The sequence below is a fragment of the Calidris pugnax genome, unplaced genomic scaffold, assembly GCF_001431845.1.
Source record: "Calidris pugnax isolate Ruff unplaced genomic scaffold, ASM143184v1 scaffold56, whole genome shotgun sequence".
In the NCBI taxonomy this organism is placed as follows: domain Eukaryota; kingdom Metazoa; phylum Chordata; class Aves; order Charadriiformes; family Scolopacidae; genus Calidris; species Calidris pugnax.
The window spans coordinates 18,774,815-18,787,204 of NW_015090839.1; the positions used below are offsets into that span (position 1 = coordinate 18,774,815).

At 50.1% G+C, this 12,390-nt stretch overlaps 1 protein-coding gene across 2 annotated transcripts in view; it reads left to right on the top strand.

Annotated features, from left to right (window-relative positions):
• PAPLN (papilin, proteoglycan-like sulfated glycoprotein) overlaps positions 1–11,745 on the top strand; it is a 49,274-nt gene extending 37,529 nt beyond the window's left edge. Inside the window, exons 19-28 of one of the 2 annotated variants that reach the window (XM_014942053.1) lie at positions 492–1,107; positions 1,857–1,994; positions 2,865–3,019; positions 3,899–4,037; positions 5,579–5,716; positions 6,341–6,468; positions 7,071–7,179; positions 8,502–8,677; positions 9,201–9,398; positions 11,130–11,745. In XM_014942053.1, coding sequence (XP_014797539.1) covers positions 492–1,107; positions 1,857–1,994; positions 2,865–3,019; positions 3,899–4,037; positions 5,579–5,716; positions 6,341–6,468; positions 7,071–7,179; positions 8,502–8,677; positions 9,201–9,376 — 1,775 coding nt within the window. In that variant the 3' untranslated portion in view covers positions 9,377–9,398; positions 11,130–11,745. Of the gene's footprint in view, positions 1–491; positions 1,108–1,856; positions 1,995–2,864; positions 3,020–3,898; positions 4,038–5,578; positions 5,717–6,340; positions 6,469–7,070; positions 7,180–8,501; positions 8,678–9,200 lie in introns of both variants that reach the window. The other variant, XM_014942054.1, reaches the window with a different exon arrangement.
• The last annotated feature ends 645 nt before the right edge of the window (positions 11,746–12,390 follow it).

Here is a 12,390-nt window from a genome sequence, read left to right on the forward strand (position 1 = left end):
CAGCTTGGCAAAGGGTCCTTAGACCCCTCCATCCTGTGTTTGTGGCTGTGGTACTGGTGACTCAGAGCACAGGGCTAGGTTCGTAGACACGTTGGGCCGTGCTCCTCTTTATATCAGGGTGTGGAGGGCTACTCTGTAACGCATGAGGCTTCACGACTGGACCTAATCTGCTTGCTTTGTGGGCTGGAAATGTGCAAAGAGCAGCCATGTACCCCTTGCAGAAGAGGAAGCCCCAAAGCCAACCTTGCTGCAGCGCAGTTCCCCGAGAAAGGCTGTAAAGTATCCATCTAGCATCTAGAATCAGAAATGTCTCTGAGGTTGGTTCTCCTTCCACCAGTGGCAAAACAGAGATGGGTGCATAACTCAGGTGTCCCACTTTCCCAGCTCTGCCACACGAGGCACATTAGATCATCTAAGCAGGTGGCTTGAAGCACCTGGACCTTTGTGCTTCGCAACCCTCACATCTCCCTCTTCTCTGCTCTTTTTGGTAGCGTACCCTGTCATGTGCCTGCTGCCCAGTGCCCATGGCCCCTGCGCCAACTGGACCACTCGCTGGTACTTTGTGCCTGTGGTTGGCAAGTGCAACCGATTTTGGTACGGCGGCTGTCACGGCAATAAAAACAGCTTTGCCTCGGAGGAGGAGTGCATGAGAGCCTGCCACAACTCTGGGGGGGTCAGCCCTCTGGAGCACCAGCCGTCTTCTCTCACTGGAGCCCTGCAGCACCAGCATACTGGCTCCCGCTCTCCAACGGGGGATGCTCGGGGTCAGCAACAGCCCCCACTGAGAGAGCCTGCAAGTCACAGCCAAGAAGGAAGAGCCTACGGGGCTTCACGCCCCACGCAAGATGGCCACAGAAGGGACAGCTGGAGAAGTGAAGTGCTGGCAAGGGCTGGTGTGATGGAGAGCCAGCGCTGGGGCACCCAGCAAAGCAGATGGGACAGCCTGAGCCAGCTGCACTCGTGGGAAGCAGCGGTACCAGGGCCCTCAGAGAGGCAGAGTGGCAGTGGCCAGCAGTGGCATAAGGCTTTTGGAGCAGATGTTTCCATGACAGAAGGACTTGGGCACCAGGCGTCTGCAGACTCATTCCCAGCACGAGCTTTGCACAGGTGATGATTTTTTATTTTTTTTTTTCCCTGTTCTGCCAGCTCACTGTGAAGCATCAGTGTGTCTTCCTCTGGAGTGAAAGTGTTGCCTCAGCTGGGCTCAGCTAGCTGGGAATGCCATGCAAGGGGTGGGCTACATGTGTGGTCCTTTGGTAAATCAAGTTACTCAGGCCCTGGAGTTACCTGCTGTCTCTTTCCTCGCACTCTCCTTCCTCTCTGACAGCACTGGAAGTATGGTGTGTGGAAAAAACTGCAGAATGCTGTGATCTTTGTCTGGGAGGCATTCTTACTCTGTAAATGAGATTCCATAGGTGTTTTTCTTGTTCCAACCAATAAATTAAGCTGACTTCAGAGCCTTTATCTGAGCAGCAGTGGGTTGTTTTAGGAAGAAGTTTTAAGATGCAGAGATTGGGTCAGGATCCAGACCATGTTTCCCTAAAAATCAGGAGTGCGTAGAGCTAGATCTAAATGTGTCTGCTCTGGATCTGTGTCTGTCTGCTGAGCAGAACCTAGCTCCTTCAGAAGAGAGGGGCTGTGGGACTCTCTTCCTGGAGATATTGTAGCAGTCTGTCCAGAGCAGCCTTTGCCATGCAGGAGAGGGCTCCCCACATGTTGCTTGGTGCATCTGCTCAGAGCTTAATGGGCAGTTGGTCCTGCTTTGCCCTGTGGTTGTGACTTACCCAGAGTCACATTAGAGGACCCAGAGGAGAGCAGGGCAGCAGCGGTGCCAATTAAATCGCTTTCTCTTTCAGAGCCGTCCTGGAGGAAGCCAAGCCCTCTCTTGTGACAGCAGTCGTGGGACAAAACATCCAGCTGGTCTGTAAGTCAGCCATGTCCCCCTTCTCCAGGGTGGAGTGGATGAAGGACAGCCGACCGGTCTCCTCTGACAGGTGAGCTCAGCTCCCTTTGCACAGAGCAGATGGGCTCCTTGCTGGGCAGAGTGACAAATACGCTTGCCCACTTTCTTTGTTGTCTTACTGTTAGCATTCTTTAAAAAAAAAAAGAAGAAAAGAAGGGATGAATAAATAGACAAGACTATGTATTGACCTAAGAGCGTGAACTGTTCACCTGCTCTGTGCACAACAGAGACACACTCTGCAATAGCACTGAGGCACTGGCTGGTGTTACAAGGCAGAACAGTGTCTGTCCCATAACAAGGCACTGGTGGGAGCTGACATGTGGGTAGTGATGCAGAAAAATGTTGTCTCTGTTGGATTCATCTTGGGGCAGCAGTAAGTCAGTAGTCCAGGGTAAAGCTTGTAGCCAAATAACTGAGAGTTCCTCTGACTGGAAGTTTCTGGCACTCCCATCTAAGATACAATTTTTTAAAAAAACCTGCTTTTAAAGCCAGTTTTTTCCTGGGAAATCTGTTTCCAGCAACAGTTTGGAGCCAGACAGTCACTTTGTGTTATGAAAATCACAGTTAAGAAAAGCCCAGTTCTGCTTTTCTGTCTGCAGATGACTGCTGGGGCTCGGGCTCCTGCCTGGAAGGGCAGTTTGCCTCCTCGTGGGAGAGGGTTGCTGAAAGCAGTTCCCTGTTTCCCCATCTCAGTTTCCTCTCTGTTCCTGACCTCCTTTTTGTCACAGTTATTTCCCCTGCCTGTGACCCCTCTGTGGTCAACAGGGTTTTGTTGTTTTCTAAGCCGGGGAGGGTACTCCATGGCGATGGTTTATGCGACATCAGCACAAAGGGCCACTCTGCCTTGGCCAGTTGGTGTCCGTGGCCAGACAGAGGCAGTTAGTCCTTGTTCCTGTTGCAGGCACGCCTACCAGTCCGACAGCTCCTTAGTGATCAGCCACGTCAAGCCGGAGGACGCTGGGACTTACACGTGCCTCATTCCTGATGGGAGGACAGAGAGCCGGCAGATTCAGTTGGAGATCATAGGTGACTTATCTTCCACTGAAGACCAAAGAGGTAGCTCAGTGCTCCTCGTTAAATAGTTATTGACAACAGGAGTGATAAATCCAGCTGCAGGAGCAAACTTCCTCCGCTGCCATACTGTGCTAGCAGCGTTGCCTTCCCTCCATGGCAGTGGTGTCCCAAGAGCTAGTCAAAGCAGTGGGTCTCCTCTGCTGTAGGGGTGCCAAGAGGGAGTGTGGAGGCAGCAGGGCTTCTTTTGGTGTTGCTTTGTGTTAAAGCACTCCCTTGCAGTGCCACCCCATAACCAGGGTGGTGGCTTGCCCGTGACCTGCCCCACTTCCAGCACAGTGAGCATGTTTTCCTCCCTGGGAGCCTTCTGATCCTAGAAAGGAAGCTCCAGAAGAGGGATTTCTGCTGTTTCCTGGGCCCTCTGTCTCGCACTATGATGTGACCAGTCTGCCATAGCAGTCTGTGCTGGTGCATTTATGTTTTGTGTTTTGCCCAAACAGCCCCTGTCAGGTAACAAACGGTTCCCTGCTCTGAAAAATGTGCCTTATTTAAGAAACAAAACCAAAAAATTATGAAAGACTATTCTCAAAAGGTTGGGCCGGCGAGGCACCCTGTAGCCTTTAATCTCTTCCGTGTACTTTGTCACAGCAGTGGCACATGGGGCAGAAGGCACTGTGGCCTAAGGGATGCTGCAACATGTTTGCTGACAGAGGAGGGAAAGGAGTCTGAAATTGCTTGCCTGCAGGTCCGTGGCTCTCATTAGTCGACAGCGCAGGCTCACTGCACGAGTCAGCCAGAAAACAGATGGCCCCAGGCCTCTTTGGCTCCAGTTCAGCAAGCTCTCCCAAGCTCACAGAAACCCTGCGCAAGAGGTCACAGTAAGAAGGGTCCTTTTATTCACATATGGCATTTCATTTTGAATAGAGCACCAGGGCGCTGCTCTGGCAGAGGGTGAGAGAGGTCGGGTCCTTCACAAGGAGAATCAGCAGCAGCGAGAGCTTTCCCCGGGCAGGAGGGTTGCACCCGCAGCCGGTTCCTCCACGCATCAGCAGCTCACGTACAGGTAAGTTCATGTACAGCAACAGTTTGTCCACCGTGCCCAGCTGATGAACCATATGGTGTCTCTTCATGTAGAAAAAGCTGAAGATTGGGAAAGTCCCGGGTCAGCTGTTCTGGGGCACGGTTGGGAAGCGAGCAGTACTGAACTGCTGACAGCAGGAAGGGGAGAAGATCCCAGTCACAAGCCCTCTTCTGTCCACCCCGAGGGTCTCTTGAAAGAAGCGTATTCTGAGCAAAGACATGCAGGGAGGCTGACAGCAAAGGAGCTAGGTTCAAAGGAAAGTAGAAATATCGGGGACAGCATCCTTAGCTGTTCAAGGTAGCGTAGCCAGAAAGAAAAACCTGCTCTGGAAAAAAGCAGAGCAAATAGGAACTGCTTAGCTAGCACAAAACAGACATATGTATCATAAAAAAAGCTCCAACTACTTAATCCCCCACCCATTTATGTTAAATATTTTTGAACAAACCAGTTTGACTCAGAACTATCTCCTCACCTACCGAGTGGCATATTTTGTAGCTTCTTGCATGTTTCTTTGGTGTTTCTAGGCCCCACAGAAATAAAAAGGTACAAATGATTTTTGCCTTAAATGCAGCATGTTTGGGTTCCAGATTAAATGGGACCGTGATCCGATCCTCCCCTTCTTTTGAGTTTACAACCTAAAACCCAGCCAATTTGCTGAACTCCCCAGCAGCCTCCTTAACTGCTTCTGCCTAAAAGCAGCAAGCAGTGATTCACCGAATTAAGAGCATTGAATTAAGGCTCTTTGGTTTTGTTTTTTGAGATCAAGAATTCAGGTCAGAGAAGCCGGGGGGGGGGGGGGGGGGGGGGGGGTGATGGTTGGAGACTGCGTTGGGCAGAGTGATCACAAATGATAGAGTTTGCAGTGCTTGGAGGAGGGAAGCCAGCAGAACCACCACCTTGGACCTCTGGAGGGCAGACTTTGGCCTGCTCAGGAGCCTGGCTGCCAAAGTCCCTCGGGAGGCAGTCGAGATGATGTTTTATTTGATGCTGGGAACATCACGGTTTAGTTCCCTGCTAAAATGGTGTTTAGCTGTAGTGATAAGAGAGCAAAGAGATGTGGTGGGAGAGCCTGACCTCTCTGCTGCAGGGAGTGGATGGCCGGCTCCTGGGTCAGGGGATTGCAATGGGCTCTTCACACCCCAAAAAAATATCTGCTCATTTTTGTGTGCCAGATAAGCACCTTGGGGGGAAACTGGCTTGGTGCCCTGCTCGGGACTTCGTACCATTTGCCATGTGCTGATGTGGTTGGCACTTCCTAGGCTGTTATCCAGAGGGATGCTATAAGACACAGAAAGGGTTAAGCTGGCTGGCAGGAGCGCGGCGCCAAGCTGTGCTGAGCTGGAGCAGGATTTGATGGAGGCTGCTCTTTTCTGAGTGTTGTGAGCCAGTGTTGGTAACGGCAGGTAGCAGAGCTCTGAGGGGAGGTAAAAAATAAGGCTGATAATTAAAGAAACGTTGTGGTGAAGATCGAATGCTGGACGAGGAAGTTTCTGCATCTTTTGCTGTGCTTGTGGACTTTGCAGGTTGCGGATGGATAAGAGTGAGCCCTCAGTAGTGGAGGCCAACGTCGGGGAGAGGGTCAGACTGCCCTGCACAGCAGAAGCATCGCCATCTCTCACCATCGAGTGGCAGAAAGATGGGCAGCCCCTCTCCTCTCCCAGGTGAGCTCCCAGGTGGCTCCCACAGGCAGGTCCACATGGAGGAGAGCCTCCTCCTTGCCTTCCCTAAGGGAATGGAGCTGCTGGCCGTGAAGCTAGGGCCCATCCTGCTTTGTGCTGGCCAGCTTCTTCTGTTGGGGCCAGACGGTACCGCCTGACTGCCCTGGCCTCGCTCACAGATCACAGTCTGAACGCTGAACCCTTGAGTGAACAGCTGTGATACAGGGTCTGCAAGTGAGACTTGCTTATCTGCAAGATTAGCAGAAAGAGAACACAAATTTGCCAAAACCCCACTGGTCTGTGAGCCAGGGCAGAGGTTCACAGCAGAGAGAGATCAGGGTGCCTGCAGTGAACTTCCACAGCTACTCGGGTTGCTCTCCTGCAGCTCCCCTCACCCTCTGCTCCCAGAAACCTGCTCTAGCAGTGAGCTTTTCCAGAGTCTAAGGCACTACTGCTGGGATTTGAGGACTGAGGGTTGCATTTACAGGTTGAACCAACCTGCTGGTGCTAAACCTTTGCTCGTTGTTACTACAAAGTTGTGCCACGAGGCTCGGCTTCAGCTCTGGTGGCTGGAGTCCCATCCTGACCCACGCACAGGCTGAGGGGCTTTGTGGTTCTGTTCCCCAGACACAGGCAGCAGTCAGACGGGGCCCTGGTCATCAGCCGGGTCAGCTCTGAAGATGTTGGCTTCTTCACCTGCATTGCCTCGAATGGACGCGACCGGGACCAGCGCCAGGTCCTGTTCCGACCTCTAGGTAGTGGATGGATGGATGGATGGAGGTGTGCATGGTGTGTCTGTGCACACACGTTTGTGCGTGCATAAGCGGGGAGGGCTGGGCAGTGTGGGTGTCTTGTCTGGCCATGCCTCTTGGCTTCACACCTGGTGTTCAACAGGCAGTTTGAGGGCAAGGGAAGAGCAAGTTTTTTTACCCCATGGCCAAATTGGGTATAGACACACAAAAGTGTGTGTCTACAGATCGTGGTGCTGCAGGCAGCTGGAAGAGGGACTAATAGCACAGTAAGAGTGAGTCTCCGGGCCTTGTTTCTGGGACACTGGTGTGGAATTGGGTATAGGAGCAAGAGGAACTAAGGAGATGGTTCTTCTGCGTATGTGATGTGCTTGTGTCCAGCTGGAGTAAAAAGCTCTTTGAGGCCTCTGCTTTTTGTCCTTGCTTGGGCCAAAGCCCTTAGTAAATCCACATTCCCCATAGCAACACCATCATAGCTCTAACCTTGCTGTTTCAAGGCCCAGGGGCTCAAAGCTCATCACAGCGTATATTGGAATGTTCCTGTGAGGGAATGCTCCTGCTGCCGTGGCGTTGGCTTCCTGCTAGTGATGATTTCCCTTCTGCTCTAGGAGAGTTGAGGATCACTGGTCTTCTGCCAAGCATCACGGTACCCGAGGGAGGGACTGCTCAGCTTCACTGCACTGTGACTGGAAGCAACGTGAATATAAGGTGGTCAAGGTGAGCAAAAATGAGACAGAAGTTCCCTTTCCTTCTCCTCCCAAACCTCATCACCTGTCCTCCAAATAAGAACACAGGATGACTGCCAGGTAAGGGGGAGACCAATGGTTCTCAGCCCCAGCTAGCATCATGTACCCTTTCCTAAACAACCTGGCTATTACCCAAAATTCCTGGGCAAGATCCCTGTGGGGTGTGGGGGTCACCAGGCTCATGTTCCAGCCAAATGAGGAGGAAAGCAGGCGTTAAGCTAAGATTTCATGGGGTTCAAAAGGGCTCCGTGCTGGAAAGCTAGTGACATTACAATAGAAAAACTGAAATGAGTAATCAGAAGACCTTTATTTGGTCTTTATAAAATTCTCTCTGCCTAACCCTACAATAACAGCAACTCTTCTCCCAGCTTCGTCCTGCAGTAGTGCTCTTCCTCTACTGTCAAATGGGAGCAAAGGAGATTTTAGTGTGTTTTAATAATGGTAAAGGAGAAGCTGTGTCCTCTTCTGTTGGTGGTTTACAGGGAAACTCTGAATCTGTGCAAGTGTTTGGTGGGGTTGTTTCCCTCTATTTGAAAATAGTCAGTTCTGTTTTGGAGCCTTCTTGAAAAGGATCCAGAGAGATGGATTGGTTATTGTTTAAATCTCTCTACTCCAAGGGGCAGGACTGGAGCAGGCCATCTCACAAAGAGAGCTTTTCTTCCGTACATAAGTTTGGTATTTGAATTAACAAAATGATGCAAGTTTCAGAGTCTGAATGAAACCATTTTCAGCGAAACAAATCTCATTTCCTTGGTAACTAGAAGTTCATAATTCAGGCAGTTTTCCTGCTGGGCACAGAGTATTCCAGGAGGAACAGAACAGACACAATCTTGCTGGTATTTCAAACATATTTTTTTTAAAACAAACTTTTAAGGGAGAGGAAAGAGGGCGCATTGCTCACTACCCCATATGTTCCTCAAGCAGTGTGTGCTGCTGTCAATGCCAGCCAAACAAGCACTGCCAGACCACAACCTGGAGAGAGGGAAAGGCACCCTGGATTTTCTCTCAGTTCCTCAAACCTCAAAAATGTGTAATAGGGGAAAGGGCAATGTCTTCACCCAGCACTCACAGCTTGCTGCCTCCCACGCAGGCAGTGGGCTAACGGATGCAGACTCACTCAGGCTCGTGGTACTACCCAGCTGTAGGGCCAGCCCGTGGCAAAAGATTTAGTCTTCCTTCCTGCTGAATTTGTAAAAATTCACCCTTCGTAGAGCGTCGGTTCCCAAAGAGCACAGGGAGCTCCTCTGGGCCTCAGGGGTGGGAAATAGTGATATAAGATGTTTTCCGCCACAGGAACGGAGTCCCCATGCGGGCAGATGGCCACCACATCCACTTGTCCCAGGATGGAAGCCTGATCATCAGCGACGTTCAGGAGGCTGACGAGGGATCCTACACGTGCAGTGCCTACAGCAGCAGCAATTCTGTCAGTGCCAGCACGGAGGTGAAAGTGCTGAGGAGCAAGCCTAGCAGTGAGTACAACCCGTCCTCCTCCCTCTCCTGGTGCAGTCCCTGCCTCTTGGCCCCTATTATAAGTCTGCCCATCGTGTCTCCCATCCACCGCCGACCCCAGGCACTGGGGAGCAGCAGGAGTTTCTGGGTTGTGCTACCCCAGGAGCCCTGCTTTCCCTGGGTGGAAAAGCAGGACAGTGGAAACACACCCCCCTGCCAAGGGCCCTGGGTGCCTAATTAACTTCCTGAGGCCAAAATGCCATAGTTGGTTGATCAAATAGTTGGCTGCAAGGTTCATATTTGGGCTCTGGACACCATCCAGCTCAGGAGATCAGCCCCAGAAACTGTATTCTCCTCCTGGATCTCACCAGAGGTGCTGGTTTCTCTCTCATCCTTGAAGTTGGACTAAATTTAAGACAACCCCCTTATAACTGGCAGGGTAGAGTAAGTGGGAACACCTTGTGTCTTTTGGGAGGGAAAGAAAACCTGAGGGTAAGCCCTGGCAGCGTATTTACAGCTGCTTCACTCTCTGCTTGGCTGCAGCTACGGCAAATCAGGTTGTGGACCTGAGCAGAGAGTGTGTGGACCAGCCGCACCTGGCCAACTGTGACCTGATCCTGCAAGCCCAGCTCTGCAGTAACCAGTACTACTCCAGCTTCTGCTGCGCCAGCTGCGCTCGCCACCAGCCCCAGGCCAGCCCGCCACGGCACCACGGGTGACAGACACCACACGGCAGTACAGGTGACAAGAGCAGAGATCTGAGCTCTGTCCTTTTACTTGTGTGAAACTGTTCTGGGAGCTCTGCCCTGCTGGAAAGCTCGAGAGGGTGAACTGAAGAGGGTGTAGTGGGTGTAACTGTTCCAAGGTGGGAGACCCACCACCCTCAAGTTTATTGCAAACTTCTTTTCCCTCCCCTGTAGGCCTTGCTGTAGCCAATCCATCTCTTCGCTTAAGGGTAGGTGCTGTCATTCACAGAACAGGGTGTCGCTGGGAACGTAAGGATGCTGTGACTTTACAGAGAAGGCAGGTAACCAGCATGAAAGAGGGAGAGACCTATTCTTAATACGAGCACGAGAGAGAAGTACTCTTAAAAACAGCCATCATCTCTGAAGCGTTGGAAGATCAGCCTGAACTGGCTTAACTGAAGGACAAATGAGCAATGAACATTTGTAATCCTGGGGAGCACTTTCCATCTAAATGCAAAGGACTCTGGCCACCAGAAACAGCTTGAAGCACGTAAAATTAGCGTTCGGGTCCTTTGAGGTTACTAGCTCTGGGGATGGAGGTGTAATGTCCCGTTACTGTAGCTTTTTATTTCCAGTAGACCTTAGACAAATTTCTGGTTGGGTCAGCTTGGTTTCTGCTTGACTGTAATGGGCTTTGGAGTGGGACGCAGAAGCAATGCTTCACAGAAAGCTTAAGAGAAAATAAAAATACTGTTAGCCTTTTCTGAATGTTAGGGGTGATTTAGATGAATATACCAAGGCCGTTGCCTGTTCTGAGATGCTGCAGTTTAAATGTCACTCACTTGAGCAAGGCTCAGCAGATAATTTTATTTTTTTCTGAGCCAGAACTGTGCTGTTGAGTTTATTGCAAAGCTGGGCCTGGTGGTAGCGTTGTGCTGAGTTTCAGCTTGGGAAGGCTGAGTATATTTCTAATATACTCATAGAAATGTGTGTAGGGGCATTTGACTTGCCAGAATAAACCTCCCGATGATCTGTTTTACTCAGTTAACCTGGGGAAAGCCTGGCTCTGCAGGTGGCCTGGGCTGACTCCTGCTGCCGTGGGCTGACAAGCCAGGACTTCCAGGTGCAGAGCAGCTACAGCTGAAAAGCATCCTTGGTTTCAAGACTAACGCTGAGTGGCAGCAAGTGTGTGTATGAGGGACTGAAAGGGAAAGTCTCAGGCATTAAGGGGGGGTGTGGGGAGGTGAGATTTAGATAATGATTTGTTAAACCAGGAAAGGTCCTTGGGTGTCTTCAGTATCTCAAAATGGAATTATTTCTGAGCAAAAGCATTTTTTACAGCCACCATGGTATCGTTTTTACCCTAGCATCAGCCCTAACAGTCCCCCTCTTCCTCATTCTGAACTCCCTGGTGAGACTTGGATGGGTTAATCAGATTAATTAGCACCATTACCCATTTATTATTTGCATAGATGTAGCTATAAACTAGTAGACTGGTGTGTAGTGTTGACGGGGTGGTGGAGGATTGGATTTTTTTTTTTTCTTTTTTTTTTCCCCTCTCCTACTTCTGTTACTTTAAGGCTTCTGAGGAAGGCAGTTATTTAGTGCTTACCCCACTCTCCTCTCCTTCAGTCCAGACTCAGTCCTGGGGGCAGCAGGAATACAAACATAGGTGTAAATCCCCAGGCTTGAGAGCCTAAAGCTGGTTTGGATGCTAAATCCAGTAAATCAGTTCAGCTGCACCTAAAAATAAGAATTAGTAGCCTAATGATTGCACTCTCTTCAGCACAGGTGTGGCTTCAGGACTGGACACGCGGCTTTAAGACGTGAACAAACTGAAAAGCTTAGAAGCAATCCAGTAAAGGAGCGAGAGGTGACAGTCACAGCCATTTGGGGGGTGGGTATTTCTGTAGGCTGATAGGTTCTGTTCTGTAGTCTGATTGATAGCTTCTGCTTGCTAGAAGAGACAAATACTTATTTTGCAGCTAAGACCTGTTAATTTGATTGGGGAAAACTTCCTCTGCTGTAATTCACAGGAGGTGTTACACCATAATGAGGTGCCATCATTGGGTATTTAAGAGCAATGAGATGTCCTGAGACCTTCCAGTTGTGTTTGTCCATAATTTTGCATTTAACACCTCAGACTGATAGTCTTTTTTTTTGGTGTGTATGTGTATAGGATATTTTAGTGTATAGTATGACTGACTCTGCCTGTTGAGACCAGAGACCAACCCCAGCCTGTACGTTCCAGCCCTCGTGAAGCCCTCTCAGCTCATGTGTGGCAGTGTAGTCCAGGTTTGTGGCCCTGCCCAGGAGCTCGGTTAGAAGCTGATTGTGGTTCTGTCAGATCCTTTAGTCCCAGAATAAGCAGTCAGAGGTCTATAATAGCCTTTTCTACTCTGTCAGAGGCTCTATTTTTAGAATATTTAGTCCCAGAATAAGCAGCCCGAGGTCTATAATAGCCTTTCCTACTCTGTCAGAGGCTCTATTTTTAGAATACATATTCTGTGTAGTCAGCTTTCCTTTAAGCTGTGTGGTTGGAGAAGACGTGGTGGGGAGTGCTCTTGGGACTCCCCGGGGCTGTACCCTCTGTTCTCATGAGCAGGGTGGGTAATGTCACCGGTGCCTCATTTGGAGTGTTTATTGTGACTCCTTTTAGCTGCATAACTGGGTGGCAGGGATGGTGTTCGAAGGTATTTGCTTCACTGCTTTAAATGTCATCAGTGTAACAGTTAATTAAAGGGTCTTTTTGCATTTCTTCTTTGGCAAGCGGAGCTTTCCCCTCGATGTCGTGCCACTGATGGGCCTGACTGAATGGTTACTTTTTTTGATTTGAGACTCAAGATGTTCATTTTCTTCCCTAAACAATAGATTGTAGGAAGGTGGTATCTCCTCTACTGTTATCTCCAGGCCAGGGGAAGGGTGTAGCTACACTGGGCTATTTTCAGCTGATCTTTGGGCACTGCTGGGAAGGACAGGGACCTAACAGGGAAGAAAGCATATATAGCTTATTCTGTTAAAAACGTCTATAAGTGTTTACTTGCTTT